The following is a 24715-nucleotide window of genomic DNA, read 5'->3' as shown; positions in this document are numbered from 1 at the left end:
GAAGGCTAAGCTCCGCCCACTTGGTTTCCTAGCAACCTACTCAGTCCAGGGGACAGGCACAGTTAGGCCTCACTTAGGCCTCTTCCACAGATTATCTGATTTTAACTGGATTATATGGCAGTGTAGACTCAAGGCCCTTCCACACAGCTATATAACCCATTTATATCTGCTTTGAACTGGATTATCTTGACTCCACACTGCCATATAATCCACTTCAGTGTGCATACTAAACATAAAGACAACCATACAAGAGACATTCAATACCACCACTACCTCAACAATTTCTCACCAACACCACCAGACAACGCCACAGCAACACGTGGCTGGGCACAGCTAGTAGTAATATATAATGCTAATATTGTGCTATGCTAATAATATAATATATTGTGTGTACATATAATTTGTAAGCCGCTCTGAGTCCCCTTTGGGGTGAGAAGGGTGTGATACAAATGTAGTAAATAAATGCAGTAAATAATAAATAAATAAATAAATTTTAGACTTGGGCTCACCCAAAGTCTGAAATGACATGAAGGCACACAACAACAACAACAACAACAACAACAACCCTAATTAACTTGACTATCTCATTGGCCAGAAGCAGGACCACACTTCCCATTGAAATCCTGATAAATGTATGTTGGTTAAAATTGGTTTTATTTTTAAATATTGTATTGTTCTTTCGTTGTTCTTCTTCTTGTTGTTGTTTTTGCACTACAAATAAGACATATGCAGTGTGCATCGGAATTTGTTTGTATTTTTTTCAAATGATAATCCAGCCCCTCAACAGTCTGAAGGATTTTGGACCGGCCCTCGGCTTTAAAAGTATGAGGACCCCTGCTCTAGAGAGAGAGAGACGGGAAGGCGTCCTCTTGCTTCCCTCTTTGGGCAATGGGATCTTTTTGGCACCTGGCCCCGTTGTCTTGGGAACTGTAGCCATTGGTGCTGCGGCAGGATGTTGCTTTCCTGACACTCTTCCCTGGTCCTTCCTTTCTCTTCCCTCACTTCCACAAAAGCAGCTGAGGAGGGGGGACGATGGGCGCTGCATGCAAAGCACCCTCCGCCTGCCCCTCCTCTGCCCCCTTTCAAAGCCCTCAGATATAATCTCGCTTGCTGGGAGTGGATACTGGATGCTGAGTGGCAGCCACATCCGGGCAGGAATTCCCTGTGTTTGAGCCGCAGAACGATCCCAGCCCTGTGTAGATGTAGTATCATAGATTTCGAAGGGAACTCCCAAAGGCCATCCAATCCAGCCCCATTCCTAACTAGGAGACATTTATCAGTCAAATGTTTGTAACTTAGGGGGGCCGGGCTGTGGCGCAGCTGGCTAGTAACCAGCTGCTATAAATCACTACTGACCGAGAGGTCATGAGTTCAAAGCCCGGGTCGGGTTAAGCCTCCGACCATTAATAGCCCCGGCTTGCTGTTGACCAGGGGTCCCCAAACCAAGGCCCGGGGGCCGGATGCGGCCCTCCAAGGTCATTTACCTGGCCCCCGCCCTCAGTTTTATAATATATTTTTATATCATTTTAAATAATATACATATAATATTGATAAAATATTATAATGTTATACAATATAATATTAATAATACCATATAATAATATTAATTATATGATATATATTACATATAATATTACAGTATAGTGGTATAGTTCAATATAGTAATATATAATGCTAATATTGTGCTATGCTACTAATATAATATATTGTATGTACATACAGCTGCTCTGAGGCCCCTTCGGCGTGAGAAGGGTGGGATATAAATGTAATAAATAAATGTAGTAAATGAATAAATAAATAATTTTAGACTTAGGCTCGCCCAAGTGTGACTTGAAGGCACACAACAACAACAACAATCCTAATTAACTTGACTATCTCATTGGCGAGAAGCAGGCCCACACTTTCCATTGAAATCCTGATAGGTTTATGTTGGTTACAATTGTTTTCATTTTTAAACATTGTATTGTTCTTTCATTGTTGTTGTTGTTTTGCACTACAAATAAGACATGTGCAGTGTGCATAGGAATTTGTTCGGGTTTTTTTCCAAATGATAATTCGGCCCCTCCATAGTCTGAAGGATTGTGGACCGGCCCTCGGCTTTAAAAGTTTGAGGATCCCTGCTGTTGACCTATGCAGCCCCGAAAGACAGTTGCACCTGTCAATTAGGGAAATTTAGGGACGCTTTATGCGGGGAGGCTAATTTACAACACCATAAAACTGCCAGCAAAACGCGAGGAAAGGAATGCGGAAGTACAGCCACTACTGGACGGTGAAGCAACAGCTCCTTCTGTGGCCAGAATCGTGAAGCTGGAAAAATGTTAAAAATGCCTCTGAGTCTGTCTAATGTATGTTGTTTGTCTGTTGGCATTGAATGTTTGCCATATATGTGTTCATTGTAATCCGCCCTGAGTCCCCTTCGGGGTGAGAAAGAAGGGCGGAATATAAATACTGTAAATAAAAATAAATAAATAAATTGTATATATGTGTGTATATGAGATATAGTATCATAGATTTGGAAGGGATGGCCTGTACTGATGTTGAGGATTTGACCCTCTCGGCTGTCCTCGTCTGGACGCCTTCCTACTTGTCCTCCTTGACCTGCGTTGCCCAGAAGCGGACAGTGTTTCTCCCGGCGAGGTCTGGCCAGAGCAGAAGAGACTCCTGTTTCTTCCAGCCTGGAGCGAATGCTCCTGTTGATACAGATGAAGATCTCATGGGCTTTTTTTGGCTCCTGCCTCACCCTGTTGACTCATGCGGAGCTTGTGGTCTGCGCAGATCCCTTGTTGAGAAACCCATCTTGGCCCTTAGTAATGGAAAGGGACTTTTTATTTATTCTGGTTGAACAGTGGCAGGCACTCATAATTTGCTGGAATAACGTGATCAGCAATACTCTTCTGCGGTTCTTTGACGTGAAAGCGGCTTTAATTCCTTATTTATGAGTTCTGAGAGATGTGCAGATTCCATATTTTCCTTACAGATGCAGTTTACTTATTAATTTAATCTATATATATAAAAGAGTGATGGCATCAGGGCCACCCACAAAACAACAAAACTACAGGCCCCCCAACCTTGAAATTTGACAACACAACCCCTCATCCACGCCTCTAGGTTGATACAACAAAAAGAAAAGAAAAATAAAGTCCTAATTAGAGAGAGAGGAATAATTGCTTTTATCCATTTGCTGCCAGTTAGAAGGCTACGCTCCGCCCGCTTGGTCTCCCAGCAACCCTCAGCCCAGTGTTAATAAAAGAATAAAAAATAAAATAAATACAAATAATACAATAAAAATAATAAAAACACTAAAATAATAAATACAATAAAATACTATAACAACAGAAAATAACTAAAAATAATACAAGGAAATAATGAAATATAATAAATAAAAAGATAACTTACAATAAAATTAATTAAAAAATACAAATAACGTCAAATAAAAATTACACAACAATTTTTAACCAATACCACCACCACTTTGCCACAGCAACGCGTGGCCGGGCACAGCTAGTAGTGATATAAAACAACTAATATTGGATGCTGGGTTTCTCCTCCAGTTGCAGTCACACTGTCACTTTGAACCTGAGCGCCCTTTGCTCCTCTGCCGTGATATATGGTTTGAGTTTCTCATATTCTGTATAACATCTTTTGTGTTGGCACGCCATGCTTTGGACAATGTTTGTATTTTGCAGCTTGCCTTGTCTATAATAAAAAATGCAGTTTTTGAGATCCTGTCCCTTTTGTTGAAGGATCAGGCTGCCGGGATTTGTATCTTTCCCCTCCTGCTTTGTTCTTCACTGCAAGCAGGTACACTAAACACACATTTTCTCTGAACTGGGATCTCGGCTTGCCGCTTCTTAGGAGGATATGGCATTAGCCTTGCAAAGTGGGGACTTCTGGTTTTGCTGTCGTGTGCCACTTCCTGCAGAATTTTGGGAAATTAGGGAAACCAAAGGCCCCTCCGGCTTGGAATTTCAAAGACTCTGCCTTAAACTACCATATTTACCCAAATGTATTTATTTATTTACAGCATTTATATTCCGCCCTTCGCACCCCAAAGGGGACTCAGGGCGGATCGCATTACACATATAGGCAAACATTCAGTGCCTTTTAACATAGAACAAAGACAAACAAACATAGGCTCTGAGTGGGCCTCGAACTCATGATCTCCTGGTCAGAGTGATTCATTGCAGCTAATTGCAGCTGGCTTGCTCTCCCACCTGCGCCACAGCCCGGGCCCTAAATCTAGTGCTCACCTTTTTTAGCTAAATTACCTTCCCAAAATTAGGATGCACATTAGATAAAGGTAAAGTTTTTCCCCTGACATTAAGTCCAGTCGTGTCTGACCCTGGGGGTTGGTGCTCATCTCCATTTCTAATCCGAAGAGCCGGCCTTGTCCATAGACACCTTCAAGGTCATGTGGCCTGCATAGAGCACTGTTACCTTCCTGCCAAAGCGGTACCTATTGATCTACTCACATTTGCATGTTTTCGAACTGCTAGGTTCAAATCCGGGGAGCGGAGTGAGCACCCGCTGTTAGCTCCAGCTTCTGCCAACCTAGCAGTTCGAAAACATGCAAATGTGAGTAGATCAATAGCTACCGCTCTGGCGGGAAGATAACGTCTACCTATATTTTATAATGTGTTTTATCTTATAATATGTAATCTAATCTCACATATCTACACTACATTTTATAATGTGTTTTCATCAGTTATAATTTTTTAACTGATTTATATTGTACTGTATAATTTTTTATATATGCGTTTAATTGTAAGCCGCCCTGAGTCCCCTGTTGGGTGAGAAGGGCGGGATATAAATATTGTAATAAATAAATAACGGCGCTCCGTGCAGTCATGCCGGCTACATGACGTTGGAGGTGTCTACAGACAAGGCCAACTCTTCGGCTTGGAAACCGAGATGAGCACCCACCCCCAGAGTCGGACACGACTGGACTTAATGTCAGGGGTAACCTTTACCTTACCCTACTATTGCAGAACGAAATTAAATGCCTTCCCCAGCACACATCACAAAAACAACACACCCATCCCTCCACACCCCAGCCGCCACCACAACATCAATGCGAAGCCATGGAGTTCAACATAGTCACAGCTCTAGGATAAAAGCTATCTCTTCCTGCCTCCAGGTGATCCTCAAGGACCTTGAAGTCTTGGCGGAGATTGCCTCCTCGCCGGCCGGGCAGAGCGAAGACTCGGGGATAGGTGATGCCCCAAACCTGCGCTCAGGGCAACTGGAGGTGCCCCTCCCGGCTCCAGCCAAAGCGGCCTCGACGTCGGGCTCCTCTGGTAAGTCTTTTGCCTCTGCTTGTGGCTCCCTTTGAGAAGGAGCAAGAGGCTCTCTGGCAGGAAGGATCCCTTCTAGTAGGATCTGGAAGGCTTCTAGTAGGCTACTTTGGGCAGACCAGGGAAAATATTATCATTATTATTATTATTATTATTATTATTATTATTATTATTATTGACACAAAGACATAGTATGACACAGCAAACGAGATATATATGCTGGGTTTCGTATTACAAAATCACAAGTTGAATATTTCCCAAATGTTTAGGACTGTGTGATGTATATTATTATTATTATTGACACAACGATGTTGTATGACACAGCAAACAAGATAGATATGCTGGATTTCATATCACAAAATCACAAGTCGAACACTTCCCAAGCGTCTAGGACTGTGTGATGTATTTTCGGATGATATTATTATTATTATTATTATTATTATTATTATTATTATTATTATTTTATTGTATGACACAGCAAACAAGATAGACATGCTGGATTTCGTTTCACAAAATCACAAGTCGAACACTTCCCAAGTGTCTAGGACTGTGTGATGTATTTTTGGATGATGCGTGCAGATCCCAGCAGGGTGGCCTTTTGCAGTTGGCAGATCGTAATTTTGTCAATGTCTATTGTTTCCAAATGCCGGCTGAGATCTTTTGGCACAGCACCCAGTGTGCCCATCACCACCGGGACCACCTGCACTGGTTTCTGCCAGAGTCTTTGAAGTTCAATCTTGAGGTCCTGATAGCGGCTGAGTTTTTCCTGTTGTTTTTCATCAATGCGACTGTCACCTGGGATGGCAACATCAATGATCCAAACCTTGTTCTTTTCCACAACTGTGATGTCTGGTGTGTTGTGTTCCAGAACTTTGTCAGTCTGGATTCAGAAGTCCCACAGTATCTTTGCGTGTTCATTTTCCACAACCTTTGCAGGTTTGTGATCCCACCAGTTCTTAACTGCAGGGAGGTGATACTTGAGGCATAAGTTCCAATGAATCATTTGGGCCACATAGTTGTGCCTCTGTTTGTAGTCTGTCTGTGCAATTTTCTTACAGCAGCTGAGGATATGATCAATGGTTTTGTCGGCTTCCTTGCACAGTCTGCATTTTGGGTCATCAGCTGATTTTTCGATCTTGGCCTTAATTGCATTTGTCCTGATGGCTTGCTCCTGGGCTGCAAGGATCAGGCCTTCTGTCTCCTTCTTCAGGGTCCCATTCGTGAGCCAGAGCCAGGTCTTCTCCTTATCAGCTTTTCCTTCAATTTTGTCGAGGAACTTTCCATGCAATGTTTTGTTGTGCCAGCTGTCAGCTCTAGTTTGTAGTGCGGTTTTCTTGTACTGGTTTTTTGTCTGCTGTGCTTTGAGGAGTTTCTGATTTTTGACTTCAATCAAAGCAGGTTCTTCACTTTGCTTTACGTATTACAAAATCACAAGTTGAATATTTCCCAAATGTTTAGGACTGTGTGATGTATATTATTATTATTATTATTATTATTATTATTATTATTATTATTATTATTATTATTATTATTATTATTAGTGGGTTGCTGTGAGGTTTCCGGGCTGTATGGCCATATTCCAGAAGCATTCTTTCTAGTCATTTTGCCCACATATATGGCAGGCAACCTCAGAGGTTATGAGGTTTGCTGGAAACTAGGCAAGTGGGGTTTATATATCTGTGGAATAATGTCCATTGTCCAGGGTGGGAGAAAGAACTATGGACAAAGCATGAGGAAGAACGGATCTGATTTTATGTTTGAAATGTATATTTTTAATTCATAATGTATTTTAATAGTTTTTACTGTTTTATGTGCTGTTTTATATTGGTTTGTATGGGCATCTAATTGTTGCCACTGTTGTAAGCCGCCCTGAGTCCCTTCGGGTGAGAAGGGCGGGATATAAATGTGAGAAATAAATAAATAAATAAATAAAGAACTCTTGTCTGTTGGAGGCAAATGTGAATGTTGCAATTGGCCACGTTGATTGGGATTGAATGGCCTTGCAGCTTCAAAGCCTGGCTGATTCCTGTCTGGGGGAATCCTTTGTTGGGAGGTGTTAGCTGGCCCTGATTGTTTCCTGTCTGGAATTCCCCTGTAATCAGAGTTTTGCTCTTTATTTACTGTAACGGTTTTAGAGATATTGAAAGCCAGATTGTGTTCATTGTCATGGTTTCCTCCTTTCTGTTGAAATTGTCCACACGCTTCTTGTAGATTTCAATGGCTTTTCTGTGAAACCCTTTGACAGCACAAAGATAATAATAACAACAACAATGATAATAGTAATAGTAATAATAATAATCTCATCCTAACTAAAGGGATAACTGAGGCTTAATAAAGAAAATAGAAAGAGCCTTTATGGGGGCACGACAGTCCCTAATCCTTGTTGATTTTATTTTAAATGAGATTACTCTTCCTGATTGCCCTATATTTTATCCTGAGCCTTTACGTTGAGCCTGTATAATTTTTGCCTCTCTCTATATATTGCACTATGCTCAGACTCATTGTTCTGATATGCTGTTTTATCTTGTTTTATGCTGTCATATGGTTTTATTGTTTATATTGGTTTTATTGTATGACTGTTTATTATATGTGACATTGGGCTTGTTCCCCATGTGAGCCGCCCCAAGTCCCCCTGGGGGAGATGGGAGCGGGATATAAAAATAAAGTACCATATATACTCGTGTATAAGCCGACCCGAATATAAGCCAAGGCACCTAATTTTACCACAAAAAAACCTGGGAAAACATTGACTCTAGTATAAGCCAAGAGTGGTAAATTTCAGAAATAAAAATAGATACCAATAAAATTACATTAATTGAGGCATCGGTAGGTTAAATGTTTTTGAATATTTACATAAAGCTCAAATTTAAGACAAGACTGTCCAACTCTGATTGAATCATTATTCTCATCTTCTTCAATGTAAATGTGCTTAGGTATCCTTTTAATAATAATAGAGTAAAATAATACATGTAATAATAATAATAATAATAATAATAATAAAAAAATACAGGAAAATAATACAAGTAATAATAAATAGAGTAAAATAATAAATGCAATAATAATAATAAGATCAGAGTGAAATAATAAATGTATTAATAATAATAATAGCGTAAAATAATTGTAATAATAATAACAATAATAATAATAATAATAATAATATCAGAGTGAAATAATAAATGTATTAATAATAATACAGTAGAGTCTCACTTATCCAAGCTAAATGGGCTGGCAAAAGCTTGAATAAGCGAATATCTTGGATAATAAGGAGGGATTAAGGAAAAGCCTATTAAACATCAAATTAGGTGATGATTTTACAAATCAAGCACCAAAACATCATGTTATACAACTAATTTGACAGAAAAAGTAGTTCAATACGCAGTAATGCTATGTAGTAATTGCTGTCTTTATGAATTTAGCACCAAAATATTATGATATATTAAAAACATTGACTACAAAAGTGGCTTGGGATAATCCAGAACCTTGGATAAGTGAGTGTTGGATAAGTGAGACTCTACTGTAATAATAAAAGCATAAAATAATTGTAATAGTAATTACAATAATAGAGAAATAAATGTAATAATACCAGTAATAATAGAGAAAAATAATAAATGTACCATATATTCTCGAGTGTAAGCTGACTTAAATATGAGCCAACCAGGACCCTCACCCGAGTATAAGCCGAGGGGGGCTTTTTCAATCTTAAAAAAAGGGCTGAAAAACTAGGCTTATACTCGAGTATATACAGTATTATTATTTTTCTCTATTATTACTGGTATTATTACATTTATTTTTCTCTATTATTGTTATTATTGTTATTACTATTATTTTATGCTATTTATGCTATTACAGTAGAGTCTCACTTATCCAAGCTAAACGGGCCAGCAGAAGCTTGGATAAGCGAATATCTTGGATAATAAGGAGGGATTAAGGAAAAGCCTATTAAACATCAAATTAGGTTATGATTTTACAAATTAAGCGCCAAAGCATCATGTTATACAACAAAAATGACAGAAAAAGTAGTTCAATACGCAGTAATGTTATGTTGTAATTACTGTATTTACGAATTTAGCACCAAAATATCATGATATATTGAAAACATTGACTACAAAAATGGCTTGGATAATCCAGAATCTTGGATAAGCGAGTGTTGGATAAGTGGGACTCTACTGTAATAGAGTAAAATAATACATGTAATAATAATAATAGTAGTAATAATAATAAATAGAGTAAAATAATACAAGTAATAATAAATAGAGTAAAATAATAAATATAATAATAATAATAATAATAATAATAATAATAAGATCAGAGTGAAATAATAAATGTATATAAATAATAAATGTAATAATAGCATAAAATAATTGTAATAGTAATAACAATAATAGAGAAAAATAAATGTAATAATACCAGTAATAATAGAGAAAAATAATAAATGTACCATATATTCTTGAGTGTATGCTGACCCAAATATGAGCCAACCAGAACCCTCACCCGAGTATAAGCTGAGGGGGGCTTTTCATTCTTTAAAAAAAGGGCTGAAATACAAGAAATTAATAAAAACGTCTCATGGTATCAATATATACAAATTAAAGAAGCCTTCAAGATAGACTCACGTAACGGCTTCACAACAGAAAACAGTTTTTGGGATATTCTGATCCAAAGAAAGAACAAAATTGTATCAATCATATATAAAAAAAAGTGTTAGAATGGGCAACGGCTGAAGTGGAGATTACTAATTCGATGATAAAATGGGCACAAAACATAGGCAGACCAATAAAATTAGAAGAATGGGAAGCAATTTGGACAAAAAAAATGAAGTACACATATGCGATAGAGCTTAAAGAAAATTGGTTAAAAGTAATTCACAGGTGGTACTTGACACCAAAAAAAATAGGATTAATGTGGAAAAATGTAAACAACCACTGTTGGAGGTGTAAGGAACAAGTAGGGTCCTACTTCCATATGTGGTGGAAATGTAAAAAGTTAACTAGCTACTGGAAAGTAGTACAAACAGAATGTAATAAAATATTAAAATCAAAATTCGAGTTGAAACCAGAAATCTTTTTATTAGGCCTCTCAGATCCAAAAGAAAATTATTGTTAGTACTATTATTTTATGCTATTTATGCTATTATTATTATTATTATTATTATTATTATTATTATTATTAATACATTTATTATTTCACTCTGATCTTATTATTGCATTTATTATTTTCCTGTATTGATGTTTGTAAATGTAGAGAATGTGGGCTGTTCAGGTGGTGCTTTTAATTATCCTTGATGCACACACCCTCTGGCACTGAGAGATGCCCCTGGCCGGCCACAGCCTTTGAGACAGGGTTTCATTGCTGGGTGCAGGTGCCCATTCTCCTCCATAGGCATGAAACCACCTGCTTATCGGAGGCATAAGCCGCACCCCCAGCCTCAGCTGCCTCTGCTCCCTGTGAGCCGCCATAAATCAGCACCCGCTCGGAGGCAGGGCTTTGTTGTTGCAGCGCCTGGTGTGTGCAAGGCCTTGAGACGGGGCCGCTCCCCTCCGTCTGCACACTTGTGGGCTCTCATGCGCCAGAGCGACCAGCCCTGCTTCACACAGCTGGAGCTTGAATCAGGCACAAGGGTTAGCAAGACTGCCGAGAACGTTCCTCTCTTCTGTCGGGACCTGCTTCTGTTTTCTGCCGAGGCTGAACTCTTGGATGGAGCAGATGGCCTCCCTTCCCTCCCCTTCATCTAAAAATAGCCTTGGAGCCCTGGCCTCTCTCCCACCCCCCAAAGGCCCCCTTGACTGCAATCCTGCCTTTGGAGCCCAGTGCTGGAAAATAAGACATTGTCTACATGTGTGTCTCTTCACATGTGTGTGTGTGTGTGTGTGGGCTTCTCTAGGGCCGCTGCCTCCAGGCGGATGGGGCCTCATCGGTGCTTTGCAATCTGCATCTGGTTAATGCAAGACCTGACTGATGCTTTGCTAAGGTGAAAGGCTTCACCTGCCACTTCGTCTTGGTCAACATTGTCTCTATGTGGCACTTTGCTGTATTTTGTTAGCCGCCACAAGTCCCTTCAGGAAGATAGTGGTGGGATAGAAATAAAGTTTATTATTATTATTGACACAACGACATAGTATGACACAGCAAACAAGATAGATATGCTGGATTTCGTTTCACAAAATCACAAGTCGAACACTTTCCAAGTGTTTAGGACTGTGTGATGTATTTTTGGATGATGTGCGCAGATCCCAGTCAGGTGACCTTTTGCAGTTGGCAGATCATAATTTTGTCAATGTTTATTGTTTCCATATGCTGGCTGAGATCTTTTGGCACGGCACCCAATGTGCCGATCATCACCAGGACCACCTGTACTGGTTTCTGCCAGAGTCTTTGAAGTTCAATCTTGAGGTCCTGATAGCAGCTGAGTTTTTCCTGTTGTTTTTCTTCCACCCAACTGTCACCTGGTATGGTGACATCAATGATCCAAACCTTTTTCTTTTCCACAACTGTGATGTCTGGAGTGTTGTGTTCCAGAACTTTGTCAGTCTGGATTCAAAAGTCCCACTGTATTTTTGTGTGTTCATTTTCCAATACCTTTGCAAGGTTGTGATCCCACCAGTTCTTTACTGCTGGGAGGTGACACTTGTGGCATAAATTCCAATGAATCATTTGGATCACATAGTTTTGCCTCTGTTTGTAGTGTGTCTGTGCAATTTTCTTACAGCAGCTGAGGATATGATCAATGGTTTCGTTAGCTTCCTTGCACAATCTGTATTTTGGGTCACTGGCTGATTTTTCGAACTTGGCCTTAATTGCATTTGTCCTGATGGCTTGCTCCTGGGCTGCAAGGATCAGGCCTTCTGTCTCCTTCTTCAGTGTCCCATTCGTGAGCCATATCCAAGTCTTCTCCTTATCAACCTTTCCTTCAATTTTGTCAAGGAACTGCTCATGCAATGCTTTGTTGTGCCAGCTGTCAGCACTAGTTTGTAGTGCAGTCTTCTTGTACTGATTCTTTGTCCACTATTATTATTTACTTAATTATTTACGAAATCTAGCATATCTGTTTTGTTTGCTGTGTCAGACTATGTCGTTGTGTCAATAATAATAATAATAATAATAATAATAATAATACATCACACAGTCCTAAACACTTGGGAAGTGTTCGACTTGTGATTTTGTGATAGGAAATCCAGCATCCTATATCTCATTTGGTGTGTTATACTGTGTCCTTGTGTCAATAATAATAATAATAATAATAACAACAACAACAACAACAACCTGAGGCATCATTACACTGTTAATGGATCTGTGTTAGAATCCCTGCATCATTTCCATTTAAGAAGGGAAAATTTTACTTTTAGGAGAGAAAGAGAACTTCAAATTTGAGAGTAAAAGATAATGTGCACGTTCAAAATATTAGCTGTCCTGCATTTCTGTTGCACCACTTCTGCACCGTCTTGTCTTGACCCTCAATATCAAGGGAGGCGTCCATCTTCCCTGTTGTTTGTAATGAGTTGTGTTTGGACTTTGCAGCCCCGGTGGGCCTTTTGGCCCCTCTGAGGCTCCTCTTTCTGCTTCTAAGCCTGGCGCACGGATCCCGCCTGCCAAAGGCTTCCTGGGGGCCATCTTGGCTTTCTCTTTGCATGAAGCCAGCCTTTGTGGTTGCACAACAAGAGCCCTGTGACGGAGCGCCTTCTTCCCGGCCAGAAGCAGCTGCTCGAAGGAGGTCCAAGAGAAGGGCCTCTTTTGCGTCTCCGAACCCATGACTTTTCCCTTCAAAGGCCAGGCAGCCTTGTGATGCGCTTGGGCAGGAGAGGCAGAACAGCAGAGTCAGCTGCCGCATCATGTGAAGGCCCATCCTGCTCTCAAAGCTGGGCCCATCGGGATACACCTCAAGGTGCTTGGCTTTAAACAAAGGAGGAGGGAGCATGTGTGTGTGTGAGAGAGAAAGAGATGGTAAATATATTGTCGAAGGCTTTCAAGGCTGAAATTACTAAGGTTTTGTGTGGCCAATGTTCTAGCAGCATATTCTTCTGATATTTTGCCTGGCTGGTATCTTCAGAGGACCCGATGGTGACTAGAATCAAGATAGCGACTAATAAACACCACCCAGACAAAGGATATCTCCAGGCAGCAAACAATTCAACAGGAACAAAGGCCAGGCTGCCTTTACTAATTGACTATACGATCTTCATGGTTAAAGGTAAAGATTTCCCCTGACGTTAAGTCCAGTCATGTCTGACTCTGGGGGTTGGTGCTCATCTCCATTTCTAAGCTGAAGAGCCGACGTTGTCAGTGGACACCTCCAAGGTCATGTGGCCGGCATGACTGCATGGAACGCTGTTACCTTCCCGCCTGAGCAGTACCTATTGATCTACTCACACTCTGGTGGTTGGTGCTCGTCTCCACTTCTAAGCTGAAGAGCTGGCATTGTCTGTAGACACCTCCAAGGTCATGTGGCCATAGGCATGACTGCATGGAGCGCCATTACCTTCCCGCCAGAGCGGTACCTATTGATCTACTCACATTGGCATGTTTTCTCACTGCTAGGTTGGCAGAATGGTTACTCACCTGCTAATGGGTGGATCTCGCTCAACACTTCCAAATCAAGCTTGCTCTTTGCAACCTTCACACTTGTTTGACAGACAGTGCTTCTTTCCTCCCTCCCTAGACATTATTCCACATGTATATTATATAGCCCACTTGCTTGACTCCCATCAGGTCTTCTGAAGATGCCAGTGAAAACATCAGGAGATGCTGCTAGAACACATTGGCCACACAGTCCAGATACCACACAAGAGGTGGTAAAGAAACCCAGCTTTGCTAAACGTGTTGCCTCTGCCCCCTCCTCGTGTTATTCTGACCCCATTAAAAGAAGCTAATTGTCTTTCCCAGAGGAAGGAAGGGAGAGGTCAGGGAGGCGGCAGATGCCACCAAGCCCAGCCACTTGTGCTTATCCAGATGCCCCTCGTCTGCAAAATAGGCTCCAGATGGAGGCATGGCGGGAGGCAGAGTGTGGCTGCAGACCTGGAAGAGGAGGAGGAGGAGGAGGAGGAGGAGGAGGAGGGCGGCCTCGTGGCCCAAAGTGGCCCAAAGTGGCCTTCTGGAGTCAGGAAACTGCAATTGGTTCAACGCAAGGCAGCCAGGCTGCTCACTGGGGCTGACTCCAGGGAGTGCACCCCCCCCCCCCTGCGGAGACACCTCCATTGGCTCCCGACTGCCTTCCGGGTCTAATTTAAGGTGCTGGTTTTAACCTATAAAGCCCTACATGGTTTCGGTTCTGGATATTTGAGATATTGTGTCCTAGCATACAAGCCTTCTCGGCAGTGGCCCCCCAGCTCTGGAACTCTCTCCCTAAGGAGATCAGGTTAGCTCCTTCCCTGCCCATTTTATAATAATAATAATAATAATAATAATAATAATAATAATAATAATAATAATAATAATAAATTTATTCTTATATCCCGCCCCATCTCCCCAAAGGGACTCGGGGTGGCTCACAGCAATAATAAAAACAGTGACAAATTACACATTGTAAAATCAAACAAAAAAAGCAGTCATACAATCAATACATACATCACATGTTAAAAACAAGGAGCTAAACAATTCTAGGCCGAAATAGAGGGCTACATGGAGAAGGTAGCTTCGTGGCAGAAATCCTCAGCAAGGTATCAATAATCATGGGAGAACACTCTCTAATTAAATGGGCACACAAATCAACCCCAAAAATTAATCGTCGAAGGCCCTCCGGAAAAGCCAGGTTTTAAGGCTTTTCCGGAAGGCAAGGAGGGTTCCGCTGGGAATTGAAAACATGGTTGTTCCAGAGCGCGTTTGAATGAATAGGCCCAATAGAGCTGTCATCAGAATACTTCTTTATGTTTTAAAAGCGTATGGCACTTTATCACTGTTACTCATTTCCATGATACAGCACTTTACGAAACCTGTCCCCGCTAGTTTGCTTTTAATTACTCTGATTTTATCTGCTTGGATTTTAATGTACTGTCCATTATTTTATTTTGTGTATCATTGAAATGTTTTAAGTTTTTGTCAAATATGCTGTGTCGTTGTTTCGGGCTTGTCCCTGTTGTGAGTCGCCCCGAGTCCCTTCGGGGAGATGGGGCGGGATATAAAAATAAAGTTTATTTATTTATTTATTTATTATTTAAGCCAGATAGATTATTGAGACTGAGTAATGAAATGCTCCGCTCCACCCAGATTAGGGACAGTTTTCACTTTAAACTGTCCAGAGATGGCACTTTCTCGGGCGCAGTACAAAACTTTGGAATACACTGCCAGAAGTAATTAGAGCAGCCCTCACATCCTTTAGGAAATATCTGAAGACTTTCCTGTTTGGAATAGCTTTCAATTGATCTGTAACAGAAGCCCAGGATTTATAGCACTTTATAATTATATTTTCTCTCCATCTGGGACATTTTAGAGTGCTTTTACCTATTTTAAGTAAGGACTATGTAACCTATTTGGGTTAATGGTCTATTTCATACTGAGATGTTCAGCAGTGGCACTCTCTTCAGGAGAAGCTCCTCCTTTGGGGCTTTTAAATATGGCTATCAGTTGGGGGTGCTTTGAATGCAATTTTCCTGCTTCTTGGCAGAATAGGGTTGGACTGGATGGTCCATAAGTTCTCTTCTAACTCTGTAATTCTATGCTGTATGTTCTATGCTGTTGTAGACAACCTTGAATCCGTTGGAGAAAGGCAATATAGAAATTTCTGGGGTGGTTGTGTGTTTTACGGGCTGTATGACCCATGTTCCAGAATATTCTCTCCTGACGTTTCACCCACATCTATGGCAGGCATCCTCAGAGGTTGTGAGGTATCTCACAACCTCTGAGGATGCCTGCCATAGATGTGGGTGAAACGTCAGGAGAGAATAATTCTGGAACATGGTCATACAGCCCGGCAAAACACACAACAACCCTGTGATCCGGGCCATGAAAGCCTTCAGCAACACATAGAAATTTCCCAAATAAATAAATGAAAGTCTAGACCAGAGATATCCTGTGAGCAACAAGTTAAACATGAACCAACAATGTGATGCAACAGCTCAAAATGCCAGTGGGATTTTGGGCTGCATCCAAAGGAGTCTAGTGTCTAGATCAGGGGTCCCCAAACTTTTTAAACAGGGGGCCAGTTCACGATCCTTCGGGCTGTTGGAGGGCCGGACTATAGTTGGCCACCAAGCAATAATAATAATAATAACAACAATAACAACAACAACAATAATAAAGAGAGTTGGAAGAAATCCTTTGGGCCATTGAGTCCAATCCCCTTCTGCCTTTGTGCACCGAAAGCACAAGCAAAGCATCCCTGACAGATGGCCACCCAGCCTCAATGTTAATAATAATAATAATAATAATAATAATAATAATAATAATAATAATAATAATAACCGAAACCAGTGCAGATGGTCCCGGTGGTGATGGGCACACTGGGTGCTGTGCCAAAAGATCTCAGCCGGCATTTGGAAACAATAGACATTGACAAAATTACGATCTGCCAACTGCAAAAGGCCACCCTATTGGGATCTGCACGCATCATCCGAAAATACATCACACAGTCCTAGACACTTGGGAAGTGTTCGACTTGTGATTTTGTGAAACAAAATCCAGTATAACTATCTTGTTTGCTGTGTCATACAACATCGTTGTGTCAATAATAATAATAATAATAATAATAATAATAATAATAATAATAATATAGGGTTTTGGAACACAATACTCCTGACCTCACAATCATGTTAAAAAACAAAGTATGGATTGTTGATGTTGCAATCCCAGGGGACAGCAGGATTGAGGAGAAACAACTGGAAAAGCTGACACAATATGAGGATTTAAAGATCGAATTACAAAGACTCTGGCACAAGCCAGTCAAGGTGGTCCCAGTGGTGATCAGCACACTGGGTGCAGTGCCTAAAGACCTTGGCCTGCACTTAAACACAATCGGCGCTGACAAAATTACTACCTGCCAGCTGCAGAAGGCCACCTTACGGGGATCTGCACGCATTATTCGCTGATACATCACACAGTTCTAGACACTTGGGAAGTGTCTGGCGTGTGATCCAGTACAACAGCCAGCAGAGTGTCTGTGTGGGCTCATCTTGTTGTGTTTCAAATAATAATAATAATAATAATAATAATAATAATAATAATAATAATAATAATGGTTGTAAGAGAAGAAGAGACCCCTTCGGTCATTTAGCCCAACCCCCTTCTGCCCTTGTGCTGTGGGGGCCGGATAAATGGCTTCGATGGGCCGCATCCGGCCCCCAGGCCTTAGTTTGGGGACCCCTGGTCTAGATCAAGGGTTCCGGGCAGCCCTTGGGGCTCCGTGGTTCTCGTCTCCTCCCCCCTCCAAGTTTTGCAGTTTAATAATCCTTCCCCATGATTTTATGATAGGACCAATTAGGAAAGGACATTTGTAAGCCAGGAACAAAAATCATGTTAAATGTTGTTGTTGTTGTTTAAGAAGAGGCAGTGTTTGAGGGCTTCCCCCTTGCGTGGCTGTCAGGAGGACATGAGTTTGGGATGGAGTGAGCCTGGGGCATCTTCGCCTGAACATCTGTTTTGGTGCGAGTCTGTTTTTGCGCTCTGAGCAAGTCTATTTTTAACTCACCGTGTGATGTTCCTTCATATCGTATTGACTAAGCCGAAGTGCAGAACTTCCTGGAGCAACTTGCTGGAAGGCGTCTTGGGCCCATCGGGTTCCACTTAGCGGCCTTGGCTCCAGCCTCTTGCCTTGGCGGCCTCCGCGTTGATCCAGGCTGAACACTTTTAATGCTCAGGCGCTGGGCCTCCCTGGCTGCCTCCCCTTTGCAGCCCTTGCCTTTTGAGGAACAGGGGGGTAGAGGTGCAGGGATGGGGGGCAAAGGCTCAGGCAAAGGCCTGACTAATGAAAAAGATATTGGGGTCTCAGTGGACAACAAGTGGAACATGAGCCAAGAGTGTGATGCAACAGCTCAAAATGCCAATGGGATTCTGGATGGCATCCAAAGGTGTGGAATGTCTGGGTCAAGTAGAGTTGTGATGACCTCCTATTCTGCTTTGGTGCATCAAAAGCAATTCCTACCTCTGGCATGATATTCTTAACCCTCTTGTGGTGTTCATAGGAAATCCTCACTTACTTACTTACTTACTTACTTACTTACTTACTTAGGCGATCCCTTGTAGCTCAAGGATGAAGTGTGTCTTGGTGGTGGATACGTAGGTGGCTATGGAGACCTATTCTTGACCCGCATGTTCTTCCGCAGTGAAGATGTCGGTTTCCAGACGGAAGGCGGTCCCAGTCAGGGTTGGTTTGACACACCTTCCTCTTGGCATGTTTCTCCCTTAAGCCCTCCATTCATGCCTCTCCGAATTCTGCAGCACTGCTGGTCACAGCTGACCTCCAGTTAGAGCGCTCAGGGACCAGCGCTTCCCAGTTCTCGGTGTCTATGTTTTTAAGGTTGGCTTTGAGCCTGTCTTTAAATCTCTTTTCCTGCCCACAACATTACGTTTCCGGGGGTTGTTGTATGTCTGTGTGGCCATGTTCCAGAAGTACAGAAGAAACCCTTACGTTTCCCGTTCTTGAGTTCGGAGTAGAGTAGCTGCTTTGGGAGACGGTGATCAGGCATTTGGACAACGTGGCCAGTCCAGCAGAGTTGATGGTGTAGGAGCATTGCTTCAGTGCTGGTGGTCTTTGCTTCTTCCAGCACACTGGCATTTGTCCACCTGTCTTCCCAAGAGATTGGCAGGATTCTTCGGAGGCTGATGGAATCTTTCCAGGAGTTGAGTGTGACATCTGTAGACAGTCCATGTTTCCCAAGCTTAAAGCAGGGTTGGGAGGACAATAGCTTTATAAACAAGCACCTTGGTGTCCCTACGGATGTCCCAATCCTCAAACACTCTTTGCTTCATTCAGAAAAATGCTGCACTCGCAGAGCTCAGGCGATGTTGTATTTCAGCATCAGTGTTGACTTTTTTGGAGAGGTGGTTACCAAGGTAGCGGAAATGTCAACATTTTCTAATGTTAATCCTCTCTTATCATCCTGTGGTCCAGCCTTTTGCCCCAATTCCCTGTGATGCCAGCTTTGAGGGTCTTCCTTGGAATGCCAGGTCCGGCACTGCAGCCCCAGCCTTTTCCCCAGCCTTGCTGCTCCTGTCCCCTGAGCAGGTCGTGCTGTGCCACTATGTTTGTGTCCACATGTGCTGCTTCCAGCTCAACACCAATCAAAGATCCCCCACAATGCCAGTCCTCTCCCCCCATTCCCCCTTTGTGACACTCTGTACAAGAGGATAGGCCTGCTCATGCAGCTTCTATGCTGCAAAGGCATTGAGAAGAAGTGAACATGGAGGGCAAGGCCTCTTGGGTGCTGGCCCTGGATGTCATTTGGGGCCTGTCTTCCTAATGGCCTCCTCTCCTTCTCCTCCTCCTTGCAGGTGCCAAGGGCTCCATGGAGTGCTCGCCCACCACGCCCACCATGAACTCCTACTTCTACAAGTTCATGATCAACTTGCTGAAGAGGTTCAGCAGCGAGCGGAAGCTGTTGGAGACGCGGGGAGCCTTCATCATCAGGTGAGCTTTGGGGGCAAGGCTGGGGCTGCGCAGAGACAAGTGGAGGGTCTCCGAGGAGTCTGTTCCCTCCTAAGACTCAGGAGGGGAAAGATCCCTTTCAAAAAATGTTGGAGACTAGCCTGGAGGGGAAGTAAAGGAGAGAATTCCAGGAGAGCAATCAAACAAGCCTTTTATTGGTATCACAGCTGATGATAAGGCAAAACAGCCATAGGTACCCACTTCAATGGGTCCATACCATGCAAATGGCGTAGCAAACAAAGAATATATATCTCTGGCTTATCTAAAATTGACCAATGGCTGAGGGTCTTCCTCACCTTCCATACCTACTTGGCACAAGTTATACCAATGACCTAACTTGTTTACTCTGAGCTTTCTTCTCCCTCAAAGCTACATAGGCAATAGTTTACTACTTTCTGGCTTATGGTCCCTTCAAAAAGGCCTTTTCTTTTCAACCAAACCCAAAGGGTGCTCACCAATGGTTCCACTTTTTGTAGACATTTTCCTTCAGGTTTTGGCATGTCTTGTATTTCGTTCTTCTTTTCCATGTCTTCCCTTATTGGACCATTTTTATCTCTTGGCCTATGTTTTGAGCCCATCTAACATTGAATCTTTTACTACTTCCTCTTCCATGTGCCAAGTCAGTAAATTTTTGTAAATACAGTAGAGTTTCACTTATCCAACCTTCGCTTATCAAACATTCTGGATTATCCAACGCTGTTTCTCTAAGCAGCAAGGACTGGACTTTTTTTGGATTTAACTTTCATCAATGTTGTTACTGTAAATTCAGTTTATGCAAGTCTACTTTTTTGTAGTCAATTTGTTAGTAGTCAATGTTTTTGTAGTCAATGTTTTCAATACATTGTGATACTTTGGTGCTAAATTCATAAATACAGTAATTGCTACAAAATGTTAACATGTATTGAACTGCTTTTTCTGTCAGTTTGTTGAAAAACATAATGTTTTGGTGCTTAATTTGTAAAATCATAACATAATTTGATGTTTTATAGGCTTTTCTTTAATCCCTCCTTATTATCCAACATTTTCGCTTATCCAACATTCTGGCGGCCCGTTTATGTTGGATAAGTGAAACTCTACTGTATAGTAGAGTCTCACTTATCCAAGTCTCGCTTATCCATGGTTCTGGATTATCCAATGCATTTTTGTAGTCAATGTTTTCAATATATCGTGATATTTTGGTGCTAAATTTGTAAATACAGTAATTTTAACATAACATTACTGTGTATTGAACTACTTTGTCTGTCAAATTTGTTGTATAACATGATGTTTTGATGCTTGATTTGTAAAATCATAACCTAATTTACCTAATTTGATGTTTAATAGGCTTTTTCTTTAATCACTCCTTATTATCCAACATTTTCGCTTATCCAGCGTTCTGCCGGCTTGTTTATGTTGGATAATAATAATAACTTTATTTTTATACCCCGCCCCATCTCCCCAAAGGGACTCGGGGCGGCTTACATGGGGCCTTGCCCAATAAAACAATCAAATATTAAAACACAGCAATAAAACAATTATCCAATAAAAACATCAATTACAGTAAAAAACAATAGTTAAAATCGACATAAAACACACAATATTAACACAGGAGACTAATTCATTGATAAGTGAGACTCTACTGTATATGATACAAGTCATTTTGGTTTCTGGAACATTGCCACATCAAACCATGCTTTTTGCAGTCTGTAAGCCCAAGGTTTGTGAGTTTTTTAAATTTCTCACGCAGCTGTCTATATACCCTGTTTCCCCTAAAATAAGACATCCCCAAAAAATAAGACCTAGTAGAGGTTTTACTGAATGGCTAAATATAAGGCCTCCCCAGAAAGTAAGACCTAGTAAAGTTTTTGTTTGGAAGCAGGCCCGCGGAACAGAACACCAGAGCATGCAGGATCGGTAAATGTACGTACCATAAAGTGTTGTACATGGAAATATTGGTAGTAACAAGAAATTCTTGATAGGATTCACAGTTTGTCTGGTTATGCTGATTTATGATGACAACTACTGTACAGTATATAATAAATGTTCATTTTTTGGTTCAACAATAAATGTGAATTCTTCATGGAAAAATAAGACATCCCCTGAAAATAAGACCTAGAGCATCTTTGGGAGAAAAAAATTAATATAAGACACTGTCTTATTTTCGGGGAAACACGGTAGGAGTGAGTTGCATTTGAGGCCCATTTGATTCAATTCTTCTAGAGATTTCATTTCTGGGTTATCGAAGTCTTTGAGGGGGGCCGTGACCGAAGGGTTGAGCGTTCGAAGGTCTTGCTGTGGCTCCGCTTCCAATAGCAGAGCCAGAAGGAGAGGAAGCCGACCTTCTGTCTTTCCCAGCACCTGTGTCGTGGGGCAGCCGGTGCAGGAGGACCAAAGACTTGGCCGCTTTCCTCCGAAGGGAGAGCTCTCTGATCCATGCCAGCCAAGGCAGGCAGCTGTGGGCTCGGCTCCCCGGGAGACGGGAAGGGGAGAGGAGCGCTGGCCCCATGCCCTCTTTCCCCCCTTCCATCCTGCCAGGCTTGGCCGGGCTCCGCAGAAAGGAAGGAAGGAAGGAAGGAAGGAAGGAAGGAAGGAAGGAAGGAAGGAAGGAAGGAAGGCTGCGCTGGGGTGGCCTGGCCTCCATGGGCTTCCATTCCCCTTCACCCAGGCTCTCTCCAGCAAAGCTCCGTTTTGGCCTTTGATGGGGAAAAACCTCCCAAGTCTCCCCAGCTGTGTGTTGTCGAAGACTTTCATGGCCAGGATCACAGCATTGTTGTATGTTTTCTGGGCTGTATGGCCATGTTCCAGAAGTATTCTCTCCTGACGTTTTGCCCACATCTATGGCAGGCATCCTCAGGGGTTGTATTTGGACCTTCCTAGTCCACGCCTGCCCAGTGGTCAGCGTTTGACCCACACTGTGAACTCTAGTTGGCTATTGTAAAGTAATGTGGATGCGGTTGGTGGGGACGAGAGAGAGGGCCTTCTCCATCGTGGCCCCCCGGCTTTGGAACTCGCTTCCTAGAGAGATCAGGCAGGCCCCCACCCTCCTCTCCTTCCGTAGGAGCTTAAAAACCTGGCTCTTTCAAAAGGCCTTTGATACTTAATCTGGTGTTGGACTGATCGATCTGCCCATTTTATAATAGCCCCATTCTTGAGGTGTTGCCAATGCTATATTGCACTTTGTCCATTTTAACTGTGAAATTACCTTCCCCATTTCGGCCCATTTCGGCACATGTTGCACGTTGCCTGGGTTCTATGAATTAGTCTCCAGTGTTAATATTGTATGTTTTATGTTGATTTTAACGATTGTTTTTACTGTAATTGATGTTTTTATTGGATAACTGTTTTATTGCTGTGTTTTGATATTTGATTGTTTTATCGGGCAAGGCCCCATGTAAGTCGCCCCGAGTCCCTTCGGGGAGATGGGGCGGGGTATAAAAATAAAGTTGTTGTTATTATTATTATTATTATTATTATTATTATTATTATTATTATTATTGTTTGGATTTCTATATAATTTTAATATAATTTTGTTTGACTACACGTAGTTTAATTTATTGATGTTAGACTTTAAATTGATGTGAGGTTTTAATGTTATTTTTATATGTAGGGTTTCTCTGGGATTTTTATGTCAGTATTTGTTTGTTTATGGAGGCATTGAATGTTTGCCATTTTATGACCCCTCGGGGGTCATAAAACATTTATTATTATTATTATTATTATTATTATTATTATTATTATTATTATTATTATTATTTTATGACACAACAAACAAGATAGATATGCTGGATTTTGTATCACAAAATCACAAGTCGAACACTTCCAAGTGTTTAGGACTGTGTGATGTATTTTCGGATGATGCGTGCAAATCCCAGTAGGGTGGCCTTTTGCAGTTGGCAGATTGTAATTTTATCAATGTCTATTGTTTCCAAATGCTGGCTGAGATCTTTTGGCACGGCATTATTATTATTATTATTATTATTATTATTATTATTATTATGACACAACAAACAAGATAGATAAGCTGGATTTCATATCACAAAATCACAAGTCGAACACTTCCCAAGTGTTTAGGACTGTGTGATGTATTTTCAGATGATGCGTGCAGATCCTAGTAGGGTTATTATTATTATTATTATTATTATTATTATTATTATTATTATTATTATTTTTAAAAGGTAAAGGTTTCCCCTGACGTTAAGTCCAGTCGTTACCGACTCTGGGGGTTGGTGCTCATCTCCATTTCTAAGCTGAAGAGCTGGCATTGTCCATAGACATCTCCAGGTCATGTGGCCGGCATGACTGCATGGAGCGCCATTACCTTCCCACTGGAGCGGTACCTATTGATCTACTCACATTTGCATGTTTTCGAACTGCTAGGTTGGCAGAAGCTGGGGCTAACAGCGGGCGCTCATTCTTCTTTAACACACTGTGCAACCAGGGCCCCTATTATTGTTGTTGTTGTTGTTGTTGTTATTATTATGGAGAAAATAAATAAATAAATAAATAAATAAATAATAATAACAATAACAACCTTATTTTTGTATCCCGCCCCATCTCCCTGAAGGGACTCAGGGCAGTTCATATGGGGACCAAGCCCAAATGCAGCATAAAATACAATATCAAAATGCAGTAAAACACGTAAACATATACAAACAAGGCATATAAAATACAACAAAAACATACTCACTAAGCAAGGAAGGTTTATATATCTGTGGAAGTTCCTAGGTATGGGGAAAGAACTTTTGTCTGTTGGAGGCTAGTTTGAATGTTGTAATTAATCACCTTTGTTAGTATTAAATGGCCTTCCTGGGGGAATCCTTAGTTCAGAGTCGTTAGCTGCCCTTGATTGATTCCTGTCTGGAATTCTTCTGTT

At 41.5% G+C, this 24715-nt stretch overlaps 1 protein-coding gene across 1 annotated transcript in view; it reads left to right on the top strand.

Moving 5' to 3' along the window:
- Positions 1–24715, top strand: part of vac14 (VAC14 component of PIKFYVE complex) — a 72400-nt gene that overhangs the window by 23627 nt on the left and 24058 nt on the right. Inside the window, exons 13-14 of the mRNA XM_062961684.1 lie at positions 5138–5297; positions 19710–19845. Coding sequence (XP_062817754.1) covers positions 5138–5297; positions 19710–19845 — 296 coding nt within the window. The remainder of the gene's footprint in view (positions 1–5137; positions 5298–19709; positions 19846–24715) is intronic.

Source organism: Anolis carolinensis, unplaced genomic scaffold (genome assembly GCF_035594765.1).
Source record: "Anolis carolinensis isolate JA03-04 unplaced genomic scaffold, rAnoCar3.1.pri scaffold_9, whole genome shotgun sequence".
NCBI lineage: Eukaryota > Metazoa > Chordata > Lepidosauria > Squamata > Dactyloidae > Anolis > Anolis carolinensis.
The sequence above is the reverse complement of the archived record's forward strand: the minus strand, read 5'-3'. Positions and strand labels throughout refer to the sequence as shown.